This window comes from Kryptolebias marmoratus, linkage group LG4, assembly GCF_001649575.2.
Source record: "Kryptolebias marmoratus isolate JLee-2015 linkage group LG4, ASM164957v2, whole genome shotgun sequence".
NCBI lineage: Eukaryota > Metazoa > Chordata > Actinopteri > Cyprinodontiformes > Rivulidae > Kryptolebias > Kryptolebias marmoratus.
The window spans coordinates 7,143,465-7,170,176 of NC_051433.1; the positions used below are offsets into that span (position 1 = coordinate 7,143,465).

General features: G+C 38.1%; 2 protein-coding genes across 2 annotated transcripts in view; both read right to left on the bottom strand.

The window, feature by feature from the left end:
* Positions 1-1,814: 1,814 nt before the first annotated feature.
* LOC108231687 (vesicle-associated membrane protein-associated protein B/C-like) lies at positions 1,815-18,733 on the bottom strand. The gene is made up of 6 exons (XM_017408920.3): positions 18,474-18,733; positions 13,003-13,155; positions 8,097-8,200; positions 6,639-6,719; positions 5,725-5,901; positions 1,815-4,368 (listed from the first exon to the last, which is right to left on the bottom strand). Exons 1-6 carry the CDS (start codon positions 18,529-18,531, stop codon positions 4,213-4,215), a joined length of 729 nt encoding a protein of 242 aa, XP_017264409.1. The 5' UTR covers positions 18,532-18,733; the 3' UTR covers positions 1,815-4,212.
* A 2,191-nt stretch (positions 18,734-20,924) lies between these two features.
* rab22a (RAB22A, member RAS oncogene family) overlaps positions 20,925-26,712 on the bottom strand; it is a 10,038-nt gene continuing 4,250 nt past the window's right edge. Inside the window, exons 4-7 of the mRNA XM_017408941.3 lie at positions 26,003-26,074; positions 25,286-25,392; positions 24,872-24,981; positions 20,925-24,536 (exon numbers count right to left, since the gene is read on the bottom strand). Coding sequence (XP_017264430.1) covers positions 24,439-24,536; positions 24,872-24,981; positions 25,286-25,392; positions 26,003-26,074 — 387 coding nt within the window. The 3' untranslated portion in view covers positions 20,925-24,438. The remainder of the gene's footprint in view (positions 24,537-24,871; positions 24,982-25,285; positions 25,393-26,002; positions 26,075-26,712) is intronic.

A 26,712-nucleotide genomic window follows, 5' to 3' on the forward strand; every position in this document is an offset into this window, starting at 1 on the left:
GAGGTCTGTTGAAGTGTCCCTGGGCGAGATACTGAACCCCTCATTGCCTCCGATGTGCCCCATCTGTGTATGAATGTGACCTAAAGCACTGATTAGACTCTGTAGGATGACTTATTCAGATTAGCTTTGTAGAGACGTAGCAGAGTGCTGTATGAATGAGTGTGGATGAGTAAATGAGGGCACAGATTGGGTTGTAAAGCACTTTTAGTGGCTTGATTGGCTAGAAAGGAAAGATGCTATATAAGTACAGTTCATTAAGGTTTTACTTAAAGTTAATCACAGTCTTCTTCAACAAAACATGTTCATTTTGTAAAATTGATACCATCTGAGTACAATAAAGAACAATGTATTCTTTATGGATGGACTAATTTTAGACCAACAAGTTGCATTGAGACTGCAGTGCTGATAAATGGTTTGTGTTTATATCTCTTTAAATTTAGAAAGTTTTAGAAAGCGTTTCTCATTCATGCAAGGAGCTGCCAGTGACGGTAACTTCAATTTTTTTTATCTTACATAAAAGAACTGTTGAAAGTGACTGCTGAGCAACTGATTCAAAAAAAAGAAAGAAAAAAAATTCACATTTTTATTTTTTAGAAAACAAAATACGGAAAATGCCCTGGAAAAATAAGCGTGTTACCACTTTTTTCCCTTCTTTTTTCTATACTCATCCAGAACTTCTGCACCTTTTATATATTACATATATTTGCATATATTCTGCGAAGAAAAGCAGCTAAACTCCCTGAGCACAAACTCATTTCACATGGAAACATGTTTTGTTGTTATAGAATTCTGTCTCAACTCGCTTGAAAATAAAAAAAGGACAAAGATAAGGACTAACAATCAGGTTGTTATCAGTAAAAGTTTCAAAGTTCTGTGATGGGAGACGCCCATCGGTGCGTGCCGTGCGTTTGTATGAAGGGCCAATCAAGGTGCCATCTTTTCAATCTGCTGAGTTGTGTGCTGATCTGCTGATGTGTGTTCTTGACAGACCAGATGTGCTTCCCTTTAAAAAATAGATAACGCATCACGAAGAGGGAATTGGGCAATGGCAACAAACCATTGAGCTGAAATGTTATATTCTGCAGAAATAGAGATTCTTTGTGCAAACAGTACAAAAAGTTGTACTGAAAAGGAAGAGTTGTGTAGCAGAATAGTAATGATGCCCATTTCTATGTTGCTGAGATAAACGTTGATATTTGTTTGAATTTCAGGAGACTGAAAGTTGTTTACTTTGTATTTGTGACTTTAAAAGGTTTGAACAAATTAAGTTGCTTTTTAGAAAACTTTTTTACAACATTCTGGTCTTGAGGTTTGTACATTTTTAAAAAAGCATTCAGTTGCACTTTTTTTTAAAAGGGATTTGTAAAAGTTTTGTCTTACAGCAAACTGGTGGCAGGAAAGTGAATGGAGTAAAAAAAACAACAACAAAAAAAAAACAGAAAACCAAAGATCTTGAACAAAAGCTAAATCTTACCTAAAACTAAATGTACTTTAGGAGTTGTCTAACAACTTTTTCATAGTGGTTCTTATAGATTTCTGAACAAATATTTAAAGTTGCTGCATGAATCAGAGTCCACAGTTTAGGCTACAGAAAGGACATATTATTTAACATTTGTGTATTTGTCAAATGTTTGTTTATTCTAAGACAAAAAGCAAAATAAAAAACTCTTCTTAAAAAGCCCAGAAGAGCAGCAGCACTCTGGTCACAAATGTCCACAATAATTTAAGATCTGAAAACATCTTTGTGTTTTTATCGATAATGTGCACGTGATAAAACCTGTGTGCTTTACAGAAAATAACTTCACACCGTTAAGTTTTATTCATTTAATTTATTAAGATGCTACATAGTCCAACCAGGTTGGGTTGTTTCTTTTATTTTTACACCAGACTACTTAACTAGGAATATTAATCATCACCTCAGATAGACTTATTTATTTATATACATACAAAACAGCTTCTTGACTGCTTACATTGATCACGGTGATGGTCTGAGAATCCTGACAGGTCTGTAAAGAACATTTTTAGAACCAGGGTTGGATTGAGTAGTTGCTTACACATCGTTAGTTCGGTTTTCTTAATCTGTCTTGAAGCACCAATGTGGCAGAATTTACTACATGAGAGGCAAAGATACACAGTTGACCACATAAATTAATAATAATCGAGTGTTTTTAAAGTGTGATCTTTGTCTAAAATGTTTGGATACTCCAACCAGGGTACACTAAACAAGACTGCACGACCCAGGTCTGAGGAGCCAATACCGAACTGGAGCTGAAGTCCGCTCTGCCCTCCCCCAAACAGCAAGTCATCCTCAACCCAAAAACTTCACAGAGATACAGTAGAAACACACACTCAGGTTTATTTTAACTTTGTTTCCCACCACTAGGATCCATATCACCGTCCCCTCTCTTAAACAGAAAAAGGTAGAACATTTCTTGAAAAGCTGAACAATGTTTTTTTCTCAGCTGTTGAACTCTTTTGTTTGGAGACAGCAGGATAAAAATATCACAGACTGCTTGTTTTTCTTCAAATAATGCAAAGCAGAAGAACACTTTTTATTCCCCTCAATATGCAAAATTTGGACATGAAATGATCTGACAAAACGTGAATTGTTTATTTTTGGATGTTCTGGAAAAAGTACAGTGTCATCATCATCATCATCATGTGGTCCCCTCAAGTCATGTCTACTCTTTACTCATTTCCCGCTCTCGCTTCAGAGAAAACAAAAAAACACCGCTGTCGGAAGATCTCAGACACTTTTAGGCTTCAGTGTAATAAAATGTTTACTATCCAAACGCAGAGATGATTTGACAGTAATAAGCAACAACAACAAAAAAAGGTGACCAAACACCAAAACTGAACAGACTTTGCGAAAAAGAAAAGCAGTGGAGAGCGGGTGAAGGCAGCCTCAAACATTCAGATGATCTCTCACATACATTTGCCTCAAAATAAAAAAAAGACAAAATGTCGACAAATGTATGGTTCAATATGAGAAGCTGGAAAGAGACCAACACTAATCAGTCAGGACACTGCAACAGGATCTTGATGATGTTGACAGGGAAACGGAGCCATTCGGCCTCCATCTTTCCACTGCGTATGGTAATGTACTGTAAATGTATCTCCGTCTCAGCCTGAGAATAACTTGCCCCTACAGGTCACAAGGCAAGGCTTTCATCAAACTATCTAACCCTCACCTCTGATTGCTTTAATCCTTACAAAAATAATGATAATAATTATATTAATTATAATAATAATAATAATAATAAAACCGCAACAAAACAAAAAAAGAAAGAAAATATAGCAATGTAGTTGTGCAAACCTACAGTCAAATGACATTTTCACCATTATAAAAGCAATTAAATTAGATTCAAAAGTCCCGTTGCAACACTCGTGAATGCATGCAAGCATCCCCCGTGACAAGCAGGGATGTGGTGAGCACTGAGTGACAGGTGACAGGAGTAAAGGAGGGTAAAAATAAGAATTAACAAAAAAAAAGGACACAAGGAAAGAAAACACCCAGTGGTAGTGTTTCATACAAGCTTGTTCCACAATCAAAGCCAAGATTTTATAAGGCCTTTGATCGGAAAAGACAGTGTGATAGCCCTGTGTGTAAAAACCCGACTGTTTGCATCATCTCTGTGGTAAACGCCCGTCCTTAAAGAGGGTTTCGCTGAAAGAAACACCAGGAAATTTTATATAGTGGGACCATAGTATGTTCGTGTACATTGGCTCTGGCGTGCGTCATTTAGAAAAAGAAACAACTATACATTAAAATGACATTCGCACAGTTGCAAACTGACTCAGTCGCACCAACACCACCTCGTCCGTGTTAGAAAATCCGTTGATCTGAATCACTAGAGTTAAATCATGTTACCAATGTCCCACAATTCCCTCCCCAAAAAACAAATCATCTGTGTACATAAAACTTTGGGGAAAAAGGCCAGAATGACTATGTGATGATTACGCAGAGGCAAGACCTGTAACAGTTTGTTTTTTTGTTGTTGTTCATAGGATGACGAGTCATTTTTTTTCCTCTTTTTCTCTTATAAATTACTGTTTGATTTTTTTTCTTTTTACATAAATGGGACTGAATCAAAACTAGTACCACCCCCACCCCCACCCAGCAGATATGGCATTCTGATCGAAAAAAATCCCACATCCTGTGTTTGTTTTCATCCACCGAAAGCATGCTGCAGCCGCCCGCACCGCTGCGCTCTACAAGACCAACTTGCCCACCATGACACCGACGAGAAAGAAGAGCACGATGAGGGCCACTGTGCGGGCGCTCAACCCTTCCTCCTTCTTCATGGCGACTGAGGCATGCGGGGATGACATGATGTTACTCTTCCTCATCCTCAGACCATCATCCTCCTGTCAAACAGAACAAAGGGCAGGAGTAAGCAGTGCGGGAAGCAGTGGTGGGAACGAAAGGTAAAGAAATAAACTGATATGAGGAACAAAAACTCACCACAGGGGGTTAAAATATGGCCAGTTTGTCAATCAGTTTGATAGAACAGTATTTATGTATTAGCTCAAAGAAATTGGATCTGTTTAAACCTTCATCTGCCCCAATCCCCTGAGGAACGCAGAAGGCGCCAGGCTTTAACACACTTCATTTCCCAGCAGCGGGTGGGGGTGGGGGGCTCTGTTAGTTTAATCTCAGCCGCGGGAGCAGCCAACAACCGTTCTGCCTCTGGCAAGAACTTTAAGGGGAGGAGGTGGTGATGTTTAAGGGGATGGTCGACTCTTTCCTGGCTGCCAGAGGAGCCTGAGCGTGACTCATGACCAACCAAACTTTTACAAATCCAAATTTTAAACCGTACGTCATTGATCGTCCTGATTGTACTCATGGATTCAAATTACTCAACGCAAACCTCAACTTGAAGTAGCTGTCGAAGGGTGGATGGCTTTCCCTCCTGGGGTCGAACACTGGCTCCTAATTTGCTTGATTGTAAATATCTCTCAGTGTGAAAAATAATCAGAAAAACGAAAAGTTTTACAATGACTGAATTTGGCCCACTGTCTGCCAGCACAAGAGTAGTTGTCAAAAAAACATATTTAAAGAATGGAAACAGGAACAATGGTTGAGGTATGCTAAACTACATCGGACGGGGACTAAACTATCGGTCATGGACTGGTACGTCCAGATTCTGGCCGTGAAAATGACTGAGTCGGTGTGGAGTTGTCTTAACACAGAACATAACAACCAACATCTAGAAGGAAAAAACTCTGGAAAAGTATTGTGTAAATAAAACAAAATCATGATAAAATTATCAGGATTCTCAGCTGACTGATAGATCTCAAACCTGCCATGATGAAGTATTATAAAAACACAATAATGCAATAATTTGTAATGATTTTAAATTATCAGCATATAGAAATTCAAACTGTAAAAAAGCATTTTAACTTATGGAAATGAAGGATGAAATTTGGTGCATATCCTGTTCTAGCTACTCTACAACAAAGAAAAGAAAAGCAATAGCCCTCATCACACAGCGAAGACAATTAATCAAGTACAGGAGCTGAACTCCTAATTACTGAGCTGTACTGTAGCTCTGCCAACATATGAGAGGCATCATGTGTTTGTTGACAAGCTGGGCTTTCCTCTCTCTGCCTACTAATTTCCTTGGGGAAAACCTTTGTGCACCTCTTATGATCTGCGAGTCTGTCAGAGAAATGAAGCAAAATGAGAGGGAAAGATGAACCATTTCAAATCATCTCACTCACTCTGATTTGTTTGTTTTCTTCCCGTAGCCTCTGAGCCTCCATCTGCAGCCTCTTGCACTCCTCCATGATCTTTTTTACTTCACCGTCATCCAGGGTGGAGCTCAGGGATTTTGCAGACAGCGTGGAGGACTCCGACTTCAGCAAGCTGGCTGACATCTTGTTAGACTCCATGTCATGCTGTAAGTGGGTTACAAGAAGACAGCTTTGATGTGATCAGAGTGGATTGCTGCTGCTGGAGTTTTTTTAACATGGCGATGCTGTACAACAACTGTGAACGCTGGCACACAGGTGAAACTTTTTGCTTAAATTGGAAGACTCTTAACACAGTATTCTCACACAGGAGGACAGAGACTTGTGGGAAAGTTCACTCAGAGGCGCCTTTCATAAGTGGATAAAGCTGGTTTCTCTCAGTCTTATCTCTGTTTAACGTACTCCTGTGGCACACGTTGTTTTTGCTCTCAGTGTTCAAGAAGTCAGTAGACAAAGCTTGTATCTATGACAAATATTGTCACTAAAGTTGAGTGGAATAAGGTGGACTGAAAATAACCACAACAGTAATAAACTGAAAGTGAGGCTAAACAAAGTGGCTCATTTCACAACTGGTAACACCTGCAGAAGAGAGGGATGGTTAACCAAATAAACAACCCGATTAAAAAATAAATGGAAAGGGGAAAACCAATCCTTTTGAAGTAGTGTATTTACCATTTAGGATTTTGAAACAGAAAAGGTGAAATGTAAGAAGCAGTAAAGGGCCATTATCTGTGATTCTGGGCTAAAATCAGTCGACAGGAAGTTAATATATATAGCAAATAGTCATAAAAAACCCAGCAAAGCCATCTTCAGACCATCGCTTTGACGTCCAGTTTATTGTAACACTAACAAGCAGCACGATAAGGCAAAGTTTGTGAACTCACCGTTTTTTCATTCTCCAATGGCATCTCAAACACACACCTCAGCTTTGAATCCATCAGCTCCTCTGGCTTCGCCTCTTTCCACTGAAAACAAACAAAAAAAAAGGACAACAGAACATGTTTATCCGTTTTCTGGGTGTTGTGAAAGCCATCAAGTTTCTGCTAATACTATGCAGTATTAATTAATATTTGGACATACCTAATGAGCATTTGTGTCCAAACAGTAACATTTCTACTTTATGAAGTTCTTCCATGTAATCGAGAGAAACAAACACTTTGGAATATCATTAGCTTGTTAGTGATAAACAATCCAACTTCAGGGTTTCACTCTGAAATAAATCTTTATTTAAAGACTGAACACAACACTTATAAAGAACTGAGGAGATGAAACCAACTGGAGAACTGTTTCTGAGGTAGCAAATCAATCAGAAAGACGGATTATCATCACAGACTAATTGCACTTTTCCTGGCAAATAAAAGCAGGATGACAGCAAATTGGAATTGGTTTGGTTTTTGAAACCTGGAAGCGACATCCATTATGTTTGTATTCACATGAACCCGCCAGCGTGTCCAGTTAAAGTATGGTTTCAGTGGATTTAGAGAAGCCAAAAAGTAAACTTGAAATAATAATCAGATATGCATTATCAATTTATTTAAAGCAATCACAGTGTTTGAATTATCTCACAGAATGTGTTTAACTTTGAAAATCCCTCTGCAGAGTCAAATGTACATTTTATAAACTTCCTGCAGCTTAAAATGATTAAAAAAACCTTAATGTTTTGAAAATCCTCTAAACAAAATCTCATACCAAATGGGATTACACTTCTGTTGTAATTAGGTACCAAAAGGTTTGGGTTTTGCCAGGTTTGGCTTTGATCCCCCCCCAGATTTCCTATAAATTTCTGCCGTTTTAAATAATAACTGTGCTTTTACTCAACTTTTATATGAATATTATCAGGAACATCTATTCTGTCCATCATTTTTGACTCCCTGTAGTGTAAAACAATTGAAAACTTACCACCAGGAGGATTTCAAATCTTTATGTTATGCTTCCTTTATAACCAAGCCTGAAAAATTGTGCTTTACTTGTGACTTTTTGAAATCACTGATCTGTGCAATATCTAAATGGAGTTTGGTTTTTGCTTCAGTACAGTGACTCATTTAAAACGGTCTTTCAGGCTGACTTGTGATTTATTGTCTGTACATTTATGGGCATTGCAAAGATGACTATCAGACTGCTAAGGCTGTGCTAAATGAGCTTTTTATTGTTGTACGACAGCTCTGATGTAGACGCACATTACGGCTGAATAAAGCAGATGCCTTGCTTTGTTCTCTTTACATTAAAATTCAATACAGGGTGCCTCATTCTGCAAAAGAAACAGCCCTAATAAGAGTGTTTCCTAGTAAAGTATGCACAATCAGATAAAGAAAAACAAATAGTGAAAGATGAAAGACGCTCACCACTCCTTCCATGTCGGTCATGTCGGGAGGCGCTATCATGGACTGGACCATAAACTTGTGTTTGCTCTTCTCATTGGGATCGTAGTCGAAAGGCTGCAGCATAACTGAAACACAAGGCGACAACAGTGATCCTCCCGATCCTGATTTCAAAACAAAATTTCAAATGTTTTTTTTTGTTTTATTCTAACTGGTGCAATAAAAGGTGTAGCTACACTGTAAGCCTACAGATGTGGTGTCCAACCCTGGTCCTGGAGGGCCACTACCCTGCATGCTTTCATTGTTTCCCTGCTCTTCAAATTCTACAGAAGTCTGTTAACCACTCAGTCATTCAAATCAGGTGTGTCAAAGCAGAGAAACATCTAAAACATGCAGGATAGTGGCCCTCCAGGACAAGGATTGGACACCACTGCTGTAGGCTTACAATGTAAAAAAACAAAGTTTTGTCAGTGTCATCTAGAGAAACTACAGAAGACAAACAGCATTTATTGGAGCATTAAATACACATGCATCTGTCTTTTTAAGTTCAAGGCTCTGGACTCCCGCACTGCTTGGAAAAAGTAGTGGTTATGATTTATTTCTAAATGTTCGTGTTGCCATCAGGATGATACGGTGACGAACCACCAAATACCCAAAGGAGTAATCTTTCTAACAGCTTTCAAGCCTTTTTTCTTTCCCAGCATTACACAGTGCACTAACAAAAAGCAGGTGTAGACTGAATATCATTTCAGCTCATTGTGTTGTCAGTCCTCTCGGTCTTCGTTACTTGTTGCCTTCCAATAAGATATTTTTGAGCTGGAACAATGACTTACAGTGATTATTAGATTTTGTTGTTGAAGTTGTCTGAAAAGCTGGAAATATATAGTCATAAATGGCTGGTGATTTTCCTGCCTTGACTACAGGTTTTAGGTCAGGATGTAATAGAAAGACTTATTTTGAAGTCGGGCCCAGTAAGTCTACAATGCATGTGTGTGTATTTTTTTTTTTTTTGGCTTACATTGAAAACAAATGGGCTAAATTCAAATTTGGCATAGCCTACAGTATGACTTTCATATATGGCACATGCCAATACTCCCAGGAGGAGTGTTGTGCACCTATTCAGCAATCAGTGTGGCTCAATATCGCAAATCAGAAACAGACGGCATGAACAGATTGAGAATGTCCTGTTTCAGTCAGTCCCAATTTGCGCAGCCATTCAGCTTGGGTCCACAGGGACAACACCAGAGCATGGAGGAAGGAAAGCATGGAAGTTCTTAGAGCAACACTGAATAGTGTTAAAAGGCTTGAGCCAAAGCTTACGATGGAAAAAACACATTGATCACAGGGGAAGAGGTGATTCAAATCATCTTTCATCTGCTGCGTTTGAATGTGCTTGTAAAAAGAGCTACTTCTGCTAATGGCATGATTTAGTATTCTTGCTTCATGTTAGAAGCAGTTCTTTTAATAAACTCACAGATGCCAAATATAGTAAACACAGTCAAACAAGATGGTCATTCCAGTCCGCCTGGTCATGATGAATGGAGCCGTTAGACGAGTGAGTGTAAACTTTCCTTTCCTGTCACTAATTAATTGTGTTTCGTGAGAAAAAGATGCTCACAACAGAATTACCATTTACTTTGTTTTGTGTAAAAAATGATTATTACAAGGCCTGCATAAAGTTGCAATGAATTTGATTTAATTGGATGAAAATATATGAGTAACTAGGACAATAAAATGAGATATGTGTATATCCAGACCTCCTCTCCTGTATCTCAAAGTGATGCAAACAAATGTTTTGTTTTTGCAATATTTAAAGCATTTACGTCCAGCAGAAAAAAGCAGCAACCTATTGGCTATGAAAGGTTTTGTGGGTTGAACTTAGTTTTATTTGATTTTATTCCAGCTATAAGTAAATTCAAAACAAAATGTTGTTCCAGGAACTTTGTTCAGTTTTACTCAAAACAAAAGTCTGGTTACGGCTCAGCTAATCTACAAAGACAAAATATGTGATGCAGGACTGAAATAGAGTTTAGTCTAGCAGAGCTGCGGAAATATTGGCCTGGAGGGAAAACTCACCAGGATGCAAGAACAAACGCTCATAAAATGTATTCAGATTTCTCAGAGTGGAAGGCTTTTTGCTCTCCTGATTGTGCACACCCGGGTCTGTCCTATTCAATTAAATTCAAAAAGGAAAAAACACAGCCTACACACAAGCCCTATTTAAGGACGAGAAGTCTCTGGCACTTCAATCGACCACACATTTGAAGGAATCTGCTACCACTTCAAAGGTCAGGTTTTGTTTTGAGAATCTAACTGGCGGGTAAGAGAGCTAACATGACCTCTGATTATTAGAAAAGATCACACATCTGATCTGAAATATTTTCTAAATATGGATTCAGATCTCCGTTATGACAAGTGATTCAGTGTCCTGTCTAGTCACAACAAAAGGACCACAGGAAATGAGTGTAAGGACAAGCTAATAAAGTTAATGACACAACCCAGAACTGTACATAGTTAAACAAATCTTCACATATCCCCTATAATAAGTTCAATATTTCTGGCTATGAGATTTTTTTTTTTTTTTACCCACTGGATGCTGTTAACACCAACTGAGCTCAACAACATTCTTGTGGTCCTGGTTAAATTAAACATATAAAGTTACAGCACAGCTGAGCTTCAAAAGCTCTCCGTGTAGCCTCTGCTAAGCCAGCAAATGACACATTCTGGGTTAGTAGGTGTCTCATGGCAGACATTTCTATCCCACCGCGATGCCAGAGGACGTCTGAAGCTTTTGTGCTTCTTTGTCAGAAAGTGCGGATCAGAAGACAAAGCTGCAGAGGAAGGATAAAAACCAAACTGCATATTTACTAGAGGAAATAATTAGACTGACTTGTTATTTTTGGAAATAATTCTTTTCTTGCATAATCGCTTCACACAAAAAGATTTCTATTAGTGAAAAAGTGTTAGCATAACGACTGAGTTTTATTTCTACAGCTTAAACAACGTTCAGCAGATGCAGCTCTTCTGATCAGACCAAAATCACTTCAGTTTTTATGTAAACAAACTACTTTAATATATGAACTAATGTTCAACAAAAAGTAAATATCCTTGTGAAGTAAACTAAAATCGCTGACTTGTGAAACCTGCTTTGTCCGTTTCTCTGTGTGACCTCTGTCTGAAGAGGTGAAAACTGAAGTATTTTGTGCTCGTTCAAACAAACAGCTCTACGGTTCAAAACATCCGGAGTAAATTTAGAGAAGTTTTCACAACCAGTGGTTGATTAAACTGAGGCATCAACTTCCCACTACTGCCTTTAGCAGCAACAATGATGTAAAAATGCACAAACACGAGTGACCAACTGCACCGTATGTCACTGTTTATAACACAGGGTGTTTCTCTTTTGCTGAAAATGGGCCACTAAATAAATATTGGGGTAGAAATTAAGAGTAAATCCACTGTTTTCATGCTTTACTCACCAAGGGCTGGTAAAATGTGGTGAAGTCAAATAATCCCATAAATCTTTGGATTTGACAGTTGCCATATTTTGTTAAATAACTTTCATATTTCCGTTATAAAGCATTGTAAAAAAGCACCTCGTTCATTTTTGTCTGATTAGTCTGGTTGCAAGCCTAAGAGCAGGGTTTTTATTTTTAATTTTGCAAGGCAGATTAGGTTTTACTGAACGGTGCTTAAAATGTGAGATGTGTCCACTTTGAAAACATTCACAGTTAAAAAGAAAAAAAAAATCACTTTCTGCTGGAGGTCTGTACATCTAGATACATCTTCAAATTGACAATTTTCCACATATGTATTCTGTTTTACAAAATTATAAAAATCCTTACAAAGCCCACAGAAATTTTAGGATCATTCACAATCTCGAGGGTGTTTTCAGTCATTTTTATAGATCAGACCCTTGCCAATGTGTTCAGGCAAACATATCTGTTCTCCATTTTGGCCAAGCCAGCTTTTTACCTTTTATTAGTTTCGAACTAATTTAAGCGCACTGTGAGCTGAACTGAAGGCAGCAGAGTTAATACACTTCTATCAACAGCAACAAGACATTGAGATAATGTGGTAAGCCTAAAATTTTCAGAGAGGAAAAAAAAAAAGTTTTTAAACAGCAAAAGTAATCTGTTTTACAGTAAGAACAACAAGCCACAAGAAAAAATGTTTTAGATAGTCAATGTTATTATAATTCGGGATGATATTTACCCAATGATTCAAAAAAGACATGATCAGTAAACTCAATTTTGCTTTGAAAATCTCCTCAAGATAAAGATTGAAACCTAACAGGAGACTTGTGATATTATAAAGGGAGTTAGAACACACTCATATTTATAAAAAAAATAATGTATTTTCTGCCTAAAAGCACAAGACCGCCTATGCAACTCTAGCAGGGGTTTAGAAAATACTGAATAAACATGAGATTTCATCAAAACAACATGTGCGTCCAATTTAAAAAGGTACATTTCCTGCAATACAAGAACCCACACGTCATTGTTATTCTGTCAACTGCAATGCTTTGATAACGTTATAGAAGCCTGAGCACTTGCTGAAAACAGAAATAGGTTACAGACAAAGCGTGCCTCTACATCTGCCAATATGACTACATTCTCAGAAAAGCAATCCTGTTTTGGGTCTGAAACCTGTGATCCGCATCAGCCTAACAAGGGTGAAAAATGACGGCAACTGAGAGTGGACTTGGTTGGTTTGTCACCCACTGCTGACAGAGTTTGCAGTTGTTGACATCAGATAGGGGAGGCTGAAAATGCTTGTAAACGGCAGGGGTGGCACAGTGTGGAGGCATGGTGAGACTCACTGCACTGCGGGGGGAAGACTTCCTGCAGAAAGGGTGAGGTGTTGTGTACAAACCCCCTTAAATGGACACATATTTCTGTCAGTTCAGTAAAGTCTGTTACCAATTCCTCACCTGAGACATTGATTGAGGTGCCCGCATCAATGATACCACTGTTTGGCCGCACGCAATACCGGCGCGGCGCTGTCGTCTTCACCTTGAAACACACATTCCTGTCTGTAGGGTTGGAGAGCTTGAGATTTGTGGTGACCACGTCTGAAAACGGACCTGCAAAAGGAGGAAAGTAAAAAACAAACTGTCATTATGAAAACTGTTTCAAATATCTAGTCAAAGTAAACAGCAAGGCGTTTTATTTTTATGTTTTCACAACACACAGTCTTCATTTCGGTGAAAAGGTGGGAAAAGACCTTTAAGGCTAAAAATGCATCAAGGAAAGCTGGTCAAAGATTAATTTCAACCAAGGAAGCTATGATCTCACCGACCACACACTTACAAATTTATAAATACCATTCCCTGGTCAGGTTACTCGAATGCCAAACACTAGGAAAACAAGATAAATCAAAAAAGACAGATGGATAATAAACTTTAAGTGGCATACAAACTTATACAAGCTTGCAACGTGTCAAAGCTGAACAGTGACAAAATGACTCAAAACAACTGAGTCAACAAACTAAGATTTATCAGTATTTACATCCATCATATGCTGCTGCAGGGGAGACTATCTTAGAGAAAAACAATTAAAAAGAACAAAAATATAAAAATATATACCCTTTAGGGGAGGTAACTTAATATTATAAAATATTTAAACATCGTTTTTACACTGTTTTGTTTATTTCTGCCAATTATAAATCACAAAAATATTACAGGGCAGACAGCACATGATTCATATGTAAAACAAAAACTTCCTACCGTCGTGATGCTACTACAGTCTTATTTTGCCCATTATTTTTTACGACCATGGCTTTACTACCAATTCCACTAATGCATTTTTAATAAGCTGCACTAAAAGTTGACTGTAATCCAAATGAATTAGTAATACACAGAGTCAAATGGATGGTTTTGAATGTGTTGATGACATAAACGAAGCAATTTCTCTTTTTTAGCAGTACACTTTATGCTGTCAAAGACGTGATTTAGAGAAAAACAATACAGTAAAATCATAAATGCATAAATCTATAAATCACATGTTATGTCTACAGGAACACCAAAACCAGGGCAGTTAATGCAGTTTTGCTGCAGCTAATTACAACCATCCACGTTGTGGATGCAGCCCACATCTCTCCGAGGCTCCAAGGCCAGCTGCATTAACTTGGACACATTGATCAATAATGCAAAAAAACCAAGAGTCACAGCAAAATAACCTTTGCCAGATCTAAAAGCTGAGTAAAACTCCAGCAAGTTATTGATTCAGACTGCTGTACAGAATTAACACTGCTCAAGTAAAATAAGTTAAGTCCTTAATGTAGTACGAGTCTCGAGGTGTTTGTAAATCTTTCTGCAGCCTCCACCGGTCGTAAATTTATTTGTGTTGTTGGAAGCGATGACGGCACGAAGACATGAAAAGAAAATTATGAAAGCTGGGAGAGAAACCAAAACATTCGTTTAACTGAGACAAAAAAACAGCTTTATTTAGTCATTTTATTGTATTCATGCAAGGCAGGAATAACAAAAGTGATTCACAAAAGAAACACTGAAAAAGGCACATATTGTACAAATATGAGCTTACTGGACCCTAGGTAACAAATTATGTCTGGGGGGGTCCAGTAACTTTATATTTGTACAAGTTAAACCCAAAATGCTCAATCACTACTCAATAAGGGGACGCATGAGATAAAATACCTCAAGGACTTCATGCTAGTTTGTAAACCCAAACAAAATGTTCAAAAATTCCCTCTAACTACAGTTCACATCCTGATAAATCAGCTGATTTAATACAGTGCTGAAAGATACTTTTCAGACGCTTTCAGCTTTTCTATTATGTTTCAGCTTCTTATAATATATATCCTTTTTTTATTTTACACATAATTGGTCATGATAACAAGGCAAAACATGTTTTGGGAGTGTGCAGTAAATTTATTTGAAAAATGACCATCCAAAACCTTTTTTTAAAAAAATGAATTAGTATTTTACAAATTTTGCTAATAACGTTCACTTTAACAATATACGTTTCTCCGAAGTGTACCCTCACGTTACTTTCAGGTATTTCTGGCAACAGTTTCTATTTTGACAGGAACTCCAGAGACTTTAGCAATACTTGACTGGCAGGTCTTAGTCAATCCTGTGTTTTTCCAGAAAGGTGCAGTCTGGTGTAAAAGGAGCTAATTCAAAGTCAAGCAAGCAGCATTCACAATAATTATACAACTATTCAAACTTAGCAAAAACAAGTAACAACAATAAGCAGTCTAAAATGGAAGACATTTGAATTTATTTTAGGACATAGATAATAAAAGAAGTCCAGCTATATTTCAAAACATTGAGAGAAAATCCACATCTAGCTTGATGATGTTTCAAGTAATGTCAATAAAATGTTTTTGAGAAAAGTTCAAAATCCTTTCTCTTTTGTATTGACTATAAAAACAGCATTTTTTACTTAAATAACCTCGTAGTTTGATTGCAGAACTTCAAACGACGGATTGTCCAGGCAGTCCAAATGCTCTTATCATGGATGCTGTAGCTCTCGAACAAAAACATGAATTAGCCCACCAGAGGGGCAGAGGATAAAGTCTAAAGTTGAGAGCAGCACTGCAGGAAAACATGGAGCCACATAAGAATGAGCACATAAACCAGATTCAAGATAAAGTTTCAGCTCAGCAAACATTCAGAGAAAATGACACTTCCCTTCCCTCCCGAGCAGAAACAGAGGATAAATTCAGACCTACATAATCTGACATCTAAAGAATTTTAATGAAATGACTCACATTGAACAGACTACCGTACACCTGATTAACCACTTCATCAGAGTTTCTCTCAGTAGCATCAAACGCATGAAAACCACAAACGATAGTTGAAAACTATTACGAGAAGCTGATATTTGACTCTTTCTTTGGAAAACAGCTGGATTTTATAAATACCAGAGAAATTTATGGAAGGAGCTTTTGGTAAAGTTTTACCAAATTTTACCCTTGGCTGGCAAAAACATATAAAAGGTGAGAAAGTCCAGTGCTTAACTCTCAAAACTATTTCACAAATGGTCTGTGCCAAAGCCAAGCTGAGACCAAAGATTATACTTTATTTCCTGAGGTTCCTCACTGCGTTCCTACATATTACTCTGGGCTTAAGGATATGCATATGATTTGTTGTATTGTCTACTGTTCTAAGACACGTAAGTCTTTAAGTCTTGCCTACAACCAAAGATTAACACATTTATTTAGACACTATACGTAAATACTGTGCAAAGGTTTTAGGATTTGTCTCTAAGCTATGAAAAACTAAATTAAATCAAGAAGCCTAGCACCCACAACCTTGTTTTAACATCTTGGAGTTAATCTGTAATCCCTTCCAAAAAAGAAAGAAGAAATTTACACTGATTTTAAATTAGTTTACATTCATAGCAAAATCTGAACCAAAAATTCTGGGATGGTTGGATCTAGTAGCCAAGCACCTTAAAAGCTGTCAGATTATTTGTTGTTTGTTGTTGATCACCACAGTTTGTAAGTAGTAAACAAAAGAAACATTCACTGCAGTGTTTTTAAAGTCATCTTTAATTTAGCACAATCCTGTATTCTTGTGCAAAATACTAATTTCCATAAAAATCTGACAAAAGACTATCATGAACCATCACCATCATCAGTGCACTGGGCAGCTTCTCACTTCAATTTGAGTCAATCCCAGAGACTCTGTAATTGTGCCGAGTTAAAAACACAGCAGACAAATATACTTTTATAGGTATTTTTAAATCAAACTATATGACTGATTTTTGTCTTTTTTTTTTACATACTTCTCAAAAGACAAACCAAACGCTAAAGAGCTGAAGAGGGAACAGGGCAAAATACTGAATGACTGATAAAACATTCACTTTATCAATTCCTGACCTTGTGTTTTAACTCTCCCTGGTTACCGTGACCTTACACATGGGGTAGGTGATAACTATCAAGCCTAAATGTGAATGATTCGTTAAACACACCACCTCTCCTGGCAGATTGTAAAGCGGTCATTGTACATTTGTAATTCTACTCCTTATGAGAGTAAAGTAAGTCGGATAAAAAACCAAGCAGACATTATCAGGTTTGTTTGGGATCAATGAATACACAATAGCTGGGATTCTGTGTTTTTTATAATAGCAAGGTTGTGCAATTGAGTTCTATTTTCAATTACAATTTTGACCCACAATAATTATAAAAGGCAAGACAACAGAGATAAAGCTTACATTCATACAATATAGATATAGCATATGCTTTTTCTTTACACTTCAGAGCCACCAACTAAAGTTTTTATATCTTGCAAGGCTTGTGGTGAAAATGAAAACACCAATAGATTTCCAAGGAAACACTTCACTTTCAACAATAATACATGCACAATGTTTTAAAATAATAACCAATCGTGGTAAATAATAATTATTATATTTCCTAACAAGAGTCAACAAGTATGGGTTTTGAGATAATCGAGCAGTCCTACTTTACAGAGTGATCAATCAAATCAATTTTAAATTGAACTTATGTCTAAAACTGATGGCTGCTGCACACCAAACTGCATAAAATAGCTGCTGTTTTTGCATCGAGTGGCATAATCTTTTGCAAGGTTCTTAAAAGTGTCAAAATTGCTTAAACTTCACAAACCACACAACTAGTCCTGTTGTATCTGGAAGGCTTAAGGGGGATCTACAAACACACGGCTAATAAGACAAAATATATGACTGTTAAACAACTAATAATAGGTTTAAATTTCAAACTGGAGTTGAGCTTTTCAATCTGTTGCAACACACACAAATCTGTATTATAAAATGTTTATGTAACATTTCCTGGGCCTAAAGTGACGTGACATCTTCCAACCAGATACCAAGATTAACTGAGATGTATGTTGCCCGAGTTTTAAAGGTAGCAGGCATTTTAATTGTATTAAATAGCAGAAGCAGCCCAGTAATTCAGTCCTGTGAGCTGTCAAGTTATTAAATGACAGCTGGAAGGCCAGCAAGTAGAATCAGCCAATCAGAGAGCGGGCTAATGGGGCCAGACAGCCAATCAGCGAAGGGCGCTAATAGTACTGAGCTAAGACTGCTAGGAACATTAGAGCTTATGGGCATTGATATTTTGAGAGTTCATGGAGGGCTAATGTATTGTAACATTCATATCAAAAGTGTTATATCCACGTAGATGCAGATATATACATTGTTTTTAAAGACAACAGCTGCAGGTCAAATATGCGACAGGGCCTGTTTTTGACTTCACCGTCGAAAGCTAATCCGGCTAGCTAGCTGCCGTCCTTCCAGAGCATCGTCTTTCCACATGAATACTGTCAAATATGGGTCCTGCAGCCTCTTTCCGGTTTAGCTATCCCAACAGTGGACTGCCCCCCCCCCTATTTTCACACTGGCAGAGGAAGCTTTCCCCCCACCTCCTCCCGTCCAAAGCCGGGCCCTCCCCTCTTACCTCTGAATTTCAGTTCGTGCTGAGGCTCCAAGAGCAGAACCTGTTCCGGCCTGGCCATATCCCAACAGCTGGAGGGGTGTTATCGTCCTGCAAGCAGTTCCTGTCGCTTACCCCCGCGTTAGGATGCTGTCAGTGCTGCACCGTCAGTAGGACTGTTCTATCAATGAATGTAGCCGTGGATATCCCGTCCCCCCGGTCACCAGTACTACTCGAGCCGCTAAAGGCTGCTGTGATGCAGCAGGAAGGGAGTCAGTCTGGTGACGTCACTGCCTCTGCATAGCCGCCTGTTGGGGAGGAGGAGGAGGAGGAAGGGGAAGGGGAAGGGTTGGAGGGAGGGTGAAGCCTGGGAGCACCCTGTGCTGGTGGGGCCACACACATACACACACACACTAAGCTTTTAGGAAACCTGAATCCAGCTACTTGGTGCAGGTTGTCATTTCAGCTGGAAGAGTGAAGCATCTAAGTTTACCTGCTGTTCCCCTCAGGGCTGGAGAGGCACCTCTCATACTTGGTACATTATGTCAGATTAACAATAATTTAAGTAAGAATGCACACCCATTTAAACGGATAGCTCAGATTTGATTTCAAAGTGCATGCTTGTGGATTAGTCAGTGTCTTACCTGCTGGAAACAGCAGCCACAGTGATCCCAGTTTGGAAAATCAAGTAGGAATTTTTACGAAGGGGCACTCAAACATAAGAGAAAAAGATTAGCTTTTCTAGATTTTACAGCTGGCTAATTTCATTTGTAATTTCTGGCATCTAAACGCAAACAACATCTAAAATAAAAAATACAAATCAAAACATAAAAAGTCTCTTCCATTTAAACTACTTTTTTTAATTTCACATATTATGGAATTAAAAAGAAAACTGACTATAACTGATTACTATTCACCCATTAATGGTGACAGCATTGATTTCTTAAAAAGCCATTACTTTGCCTTACAGACACGTGCTTTTTAAAACCGTCAGAAAGGATTATCCACTGGTCGACCAGAACATCCATCCATCCATTTTCTGCTGCTTATTTGTGGCCGGGTTGCAGAAGCAACATGTCCAGGATGGAAACCCAGACACCCATCTCTCCAGCTCCTCCTGGGGAATGCTTGGGTGCTTCCAGGCCAGAGAGGATACAGAATCCTGGGGTCTCCTCCAGTGAGCCTTCCCTGAAAACCTCCACAGGGAAGCATCCAGGAGGCATCCTAATCAGACGCTTGAACCCCCTCAGCTGACTCCTTTTGATGCAGAAGATCAACAGCTTAACTCAGGATTGTGATGGAGCGTGGCCACCCTACAAAGGTGGCCCAAAATATAAAAAAAAAAAAAAAACTGAGCAAGCTGAGTTTCTTTCAGGAGCACTCTCCTTAAGCAATCAGCTTAGAGGATTCCATTATCTGTTCTGAACAAAGTTGTAAAAATACTATTTTCAGTTGTGCCGTATTATGAACCATGTTAAAAAGGTTCAACAATTTGATTATAAAGTCTTTGCATCAAGTAGGATATATGTAACGATAGTGTGGATGATTATAAGGTGATTTGACTGGTTTTAAAGTTGTCTGGCCTACTTTAGACCAACATGCAAAAACAGATCTGAGATAATGTTGCATTCACATACACCACTGACGCTTCCTCAGGAAGTGAATTTTAAACATGGCAAAAAAATTGCCATGTAGTATTTCAGTGTATTAGTCATTGTCTTGCTATTTTTTTTACCCAAGAGTTATATCCAAAATTATACCTAAATATTTAACTTAATTCTTGATGTATTGAACATTAATAAAAACATTTAAGTTAAATATTTGGTTTTACATCTTTGTAAAATACACAAAGGCAGTCTTAACTTTCAGAGTGAGGCATGAAGATTTAAGCCAAAATGAAACAATAATGTATCAACATGTTGTTCAAGGTTCTTTTCCATGTGCACGATTGTGTCATACATTAAACATTATCTGCTTTCTTTATAATAGTAAATTCATTTATTACATCAATTAAGTTTCCACCAAATACTGTAGATCCTACTTTTTGTTAATACAATTCTTACTATTCTTATTATCACACACTTACAAACTGTGTTTATTTGGACTTTTAAAACAAGTGTTTCTCAAATATTCCAGGTTTGAGTTTGAATATTGCAAACAAAGTGACTTACTATTGTAACAGAAACAATAAACTGTACAATAAGATAATTACCTCCAGAGCCACGGTGTAGTGGTGGAGTAGGGAACTGGAGGTCATTCTGTAGATTTTCTGCTCTCTCAGCATTGCTTTAAGAGCAGTGAAAAGACCACTGCCAGTCCAACACACATCTCAAGTGTCATGTTTTATATATAGCCAGGCAGCTGGCGGAAAACTTAACAACACAACCGACAACCAACAACGTTCTGGCCGTTTCCCCAGGGAGCATGTTAATGCGCACGTCTCTCTTCAGGTTGCATGCACAAACTCATTCAGCGTTTCTTGTTCTCAGTTTTATTAGTAAACAAGTGACAATTCCCTTTTCACACATTTGGAATTACACTGCAAACAAGTCTTCTCAGGCATTTTGTTACAATCAATATGAAATATAGTAAAAAGCTAAATATGGTAACTATACACTGCTGATAGATGCACTGCAGACGGCGTGCAGAGATACTTTGTTTATACAAACACGGAAAAAAAGGAGCAGAAATTAATTTGTGTGAATATGATGGTATATATCTACACTGTAAAAACATACATAATAAAGATTTAGATTCCCAGGGCCAGCCCAAGACTTCTGATGTTTTCTAATGCAAAAAACAAAACAAAACAAAAACTGTTAATGTCATGCCTTCTGTTTTCAAAAATGTGAGAAAACATGTGTTATATTGTTCAAACTTCCATGTAATTAGTACTTTAAATCATATTATTATAAAAAATGGATAAATTCAATCTGTTCTGTGGTAAAACAGCTTTGGCACCACCATCTTTGTAGCAATAAGAAAACAGCAATAACCTACAACAACATCAAGGGACATAATAAAGTTGAGACACTTCAGAGGACTACTTTATCAAGATAATAACAGACTGCAGACACAGCCGTAGTAATATAGGCCAGTTATTACAAACAGCCAAAGTGCAGTTTTAAATGCCTTAAAGTGCTGTCCCTTTGCAATATGTTAGTTAAAGCTGTGATAAAGACCAGTTAGAGGTGGCGTCACAACGTAGTGCTGGATGAATTAAGACAGAACAGAAAATATAAAAAGGTAATTCCTCTGGTTTTTGTCCAGAGACAAATGACTCTGTGGCTCTTTTAAGTCAATTAATCTATGTTTGAGGAAAATGGTCATCTAATTAGCAATAAACCAGATTAATTATGACCATCTAATGGAGGCTGGGAGGATAAGATCCAAGTCAAATTTAGATTTGAAACTTTACTACTCCAAAGGAAAAGCTTAAAAATTACAGAGCGCTACTTTGAAAACAATTACTCAGTAACTGTTCCGTGCAAGATGATTTAAAAGTTTAAACTAATACAGAAGAAAAAAAAGCACTTTTTTAAGCCAATTTAAAATAAGACTTGTAGACTAAAACTGAAAAAAATGACACAAATTATAAATCGGTGACGTCCCACATGTCTGTCACTAACATCCAGTTAGAGCAATGTGAAAACTGTAAATGCAACCTCAGTTAAAGTAAGCAGTAAGGACCTGGGCTTCAACACAAAAGGAACACAAACAGAAAGCGGACTCTGAAACTCTGAAACAAAGCAGCTACAGTGATTCAGTGCAGAATTGCTGCCCAGGTTCAGTAACAGGTCAGCACGTCGACACACGCTTCTCCACCTAGAAAACCCGCTAATGTCAGATTTCAGCTTTAAAATACGAGTTTCCTCTAAAACTAGGTCTACTTTCCAGATCTCACGGTTTTTCGCCACAAGCCAAGCAGTTGAGCAACACTTGATGTGGGTGCTGGTGTTGATTAGATGAGTAAAGAAAAGGGATGACAATCTGGCAAGGCCTCACAAACATCGCCCGTCTCTATTTAACTGTTTGCAGCGAAGCAGCAGAAAACTAAAGAAGGGGTGGCTCACCAGTGAACAGCTAACACTGACAACTTTTTTTACATACCGTGTTCAACAGAGGGCACAATAATCACAAGCCTGTGCAAAAACATCTTCAGTGATTGTAAGGGGAAATGTGAAACAGATGTGAATAGATGGCAGCATTAGTGTACCATAATTAACAGCCACTGTTTTAAGCTCTGATTAAACATTGGGAGATGTTCCCAGAAAAGTCCTTCAGATCACAGAGGTATAATTATACTAATAAGGTATTATTCACAAGAACTTTGCATGTGCCAATCAGAATATCCTTCAAAGCCAAAAAGAGAAAAACAACAAAGCTCTCGATGAAAAGAAAATTTGGAAAAACATGACCCTCTGATGTGCTTGTGCGGAAAAAAATAAAAATAAAAACACGTACATATTTGTGCCCAAAGCAGGTTATTATACCCTGCAGGCGAAAAGTGAAGGGGGACAAGGTTTTTGCCCGTGTCGTTGTTTGCTACCAAATTATCTTTTGAACCAATCGGCAAATTTGTCTGAAACTTGAAGACAGTAATCACTGGATGTACATCTACAAGTGACTATCTTTTGGAGTCAACCCAATTCAAGATGGCCACCACAACCAGCTGACCACAGATAACACAGAAATGGCTACAACTCAGTCAATTTGAGAGATTCTGAGCTAAACTTTGGTGTGGTTGTATCTGATAGTCCTTCAAGATACACACTCGCTGCACAAGATCTTTGTAGCATTAACTACTGGAGTCAACCTTGTTTGTTTGTTAGCAAAATATTTCACAAACAACTGGACGGGTTATAGTGGAGCTCTCAGAGAGGAATCATTAGATGTGCATCTACAACTAACTAACCCAATTCAAGATGGCCACCACAGCTAGACAAAAAAGGCGATATCTATGTAAATTTTAGAAATACTGAGCTAAAATCTGATGCAGGAGCTGAAATGGATTCACAACACATACCTTCAGCTTGAACTCTCACGATACACAATGTTATTTTCCATCAGTTCTCAACATATGATTATTTTAACGTAAAACTTTGGCACGAAGGACGGCTGATGATATCCCTTTAAGGAACACCAAGCCTTTTATCTCATCTCTGTCTTCATGGTGACCCAAGCAAACATGGAGTGGCTCCAGCTAAACACTTACCCCCCAGATGTCGGAGCAGCATTAACTTTTAGAAATGCTGAACTATTCCCTCGGTGTGGAGGAAGCGTGCTCCCACACATCTTTCATTTCTGCATCGTTAGCTGCATGATTAGGGTTTACGTGAAAACAGCTCTGTGGTTGTTGGCTGGTTCAAAACGGCGATCACACAACAGAAGTTAAATTAAGCATTCACAATCCTCAAGTGGATGGTGACATTTCCTTCTCGCTTCGAAGTCTTAAATAAATTAGTGAGTAAACATTATCAGTAAAGACGATTCCTTCATGAAGTCAAAAAAAAATGTTCTGAGACATCTTGCAAAACCAAAAAGGCAATAATTTATAATCTATCAAAATAAATGGATGAGATCAAATCTCTTCAATGCATTTTTTTTTTGGTTGAAAGATAATAGATTTGTACAAATGTACAAGTATAAATACTTCTAATGATGCTTATCGAGAAGTCTGGAAATTTTCACATACAGAGTTCTTCCTCTGGATGGAATGGAAGAATTGAGTCAGTTCTCAGCTTCTTCTTCCACAAATTTTGAAGATGTCACATGTGGACTTGCTATTGTTGAGTGCCGTAAAAAGGATTTGCTGCTGCTGTCAGAGACACACGGCTGCAACCAGACGCGAGCAGTTGCAGGGTTTTGGAAAGTGTGTGTGTGTGTGTGTGTGACGTCTTTAAGCCGAAGCAAATCAAAAGCACGGGGCGGGCGGGGGTAAGAGTGAGGGTCGGGTCACAGGTCATGTTGGGTTCAGTCACCGGCATCATCAGCAGCATGTCCTGCGAGACTCTGTGGCCTGCCGTCCCAGTTTGAAACTTTTCCCCGAGGGACCTCCTTCAGCATCAATAACGGGGATCCGCTTACCTTCAAGGAAACACAAAAATACACTTTCATACTTTTTGATCCCTTATCTTAATGCTCATATCAATCTGGATGCACATAAATGTAAATATATATATATATATATATATATATATATATATATATATATATATATTTTTTTTAAGTAAAGTTTTAAAATAAATCTTTTAAATGCAATAAAGCCATTATCCTCCTGTGCACCTTTTCAACGCATTGATGGACGCAGGGTCTCAGGAGGTTAACTAAATACAAATTATTGCTTAATTTACCAGGGTGGTTAAAAAAGAAGCGGGGAATGTTCAGGCGAGCGGCACCAAGTGCTCAGGAAACACACTCACTTATCTCTGTAAACGCCTCGTTGATGTTAATGGCATTCTTGGCGCTGGTTTCCACAAAGATGGCATGGATGGAGTCCGCATAGTCCTTGGCATCCTTTTCTGGCACTTCCCTGTAAATATAAGAGATATATTAAACAGAACATTCTCTCGACTTTGTACAAATAGTATATGGAAGATTTCAGAGTTTAATGGATGAACTGTTTATAAATCTGTTGCAGATAAAAACTACAAAATGGAAAATAACAGGATTCATAATACCTTCGAGCCAGACACGAAATATCACTTTGGAACCAAAAGGCTAAATCTACAATTTATGTTTCTGAAAACCTTTTAAGTTGCAAATTAAAGGGTAATCACAGCTGCGCGGAAGCATATTCCACGCCACATGCAGCATTGTTTCGAGCCAAGGTTCACCTGGCGTCTGATAGGTCACATTTGTTGCCAGCGATGGCGACCACTATATCAGGAGGGCCGTGCTGGCGCAGCTCTTTCACCCAGTTCTTCAGTGTTTGGAAGGACTCCTGATGACACAAATAAGCACCATTTATTATTTATATTTTTCTCTCATGTCAAAGTGCATAAATCTTTTGAATTTATGCTTTTTTATTGTTTTGCACACAACTCTAACATTTTGTAATCTCTACTGTCTAACATCGTTTAAAAAAAAACAACTTTCCACTAGTTTTATGTAGTTTATATAATTTGATATAAATCACAATCAAGGCTGAAAGTGAATATCTTTGGCCAGCAGCTAATTACCTCAGCAAATCCTCAACAACACAGAATCTTGACTCTATCAACACAGATCTCTTTGCTTCCAGATTTAACATGTTTTATTTTTTGCTTTTGAAGATGCCCACAAAAACCCAACTTACTACTTTCAACCTTGCTTTGGACAAAGTTCATTTCGTCTTATATTCAGTCTTTTTCCTGGCTCTGCCATGCTAACTCATATATTAACTGCATCTACAAATACACTAAACATGAGAGGAGACATCCCTGTGGCACGGATTTCTCATTTTCTCTCATCTCTATTTACCGTTTCTTTTAGCAGACATGTAACTAAGGCATGTAGGAACAAGAGCAACAAAACTAACATGTTTGTAGTTGAGAATAAAAAGTTACACTGACCTCTTTTGTGATGTCATAAACAATGATGGCCGCTGCTGAGCCTCTGTAGTACATCGGTGCCAGGGCACGAAACTATGGGAAGATTGAGAAAAGCTGTTAAGAAACAAATACTGACGATGAGTAATGTTCTTTATCTACAGATTAAAAGGAAATCAACACTGCTGGTGTCTCCAGCCGTCCAGTAAGCTTGCTGCAGGATCAGACACCATCACACGAGAATAAATCTGTCAATACAAATTAAACTGAGCAAATTTAGAGCGCAGATGTGACACATTTTATAAGAAAATATTGTAATGTTGACTCATCTTTTAAAACCTGATTTCACTTTCAATTCTTCTTTTTTTAAAATCAGCACTAATAGTTCACAGTGACAGTTTTGTGTCCCACATGCTGTTGAGCAATGTTGTGATTCTGCATAAACTGTGGCGAATCCATCACACTGACACAGACTTGTGGAAATGACATCACTTGGACTGAAACAAAGTCGAAACAGAAAGGAAAACTAAAACCCTGCATCCTGCAGAAGTGAGCAGCATGGGAAGTCTTTCCTCCTCACACGTGTGAAACCTATCAGGAGAACGATGAGCGGAAAGGGTCAAAAACGGACAGTTATGAAGGATCGTCGTTTGATCTAAACCCACTACATCACATGGACCTGCTTCATCAAAACAGCATGCGCAACAGTCCTAAACCCAAAGCTGCCCGGGGGG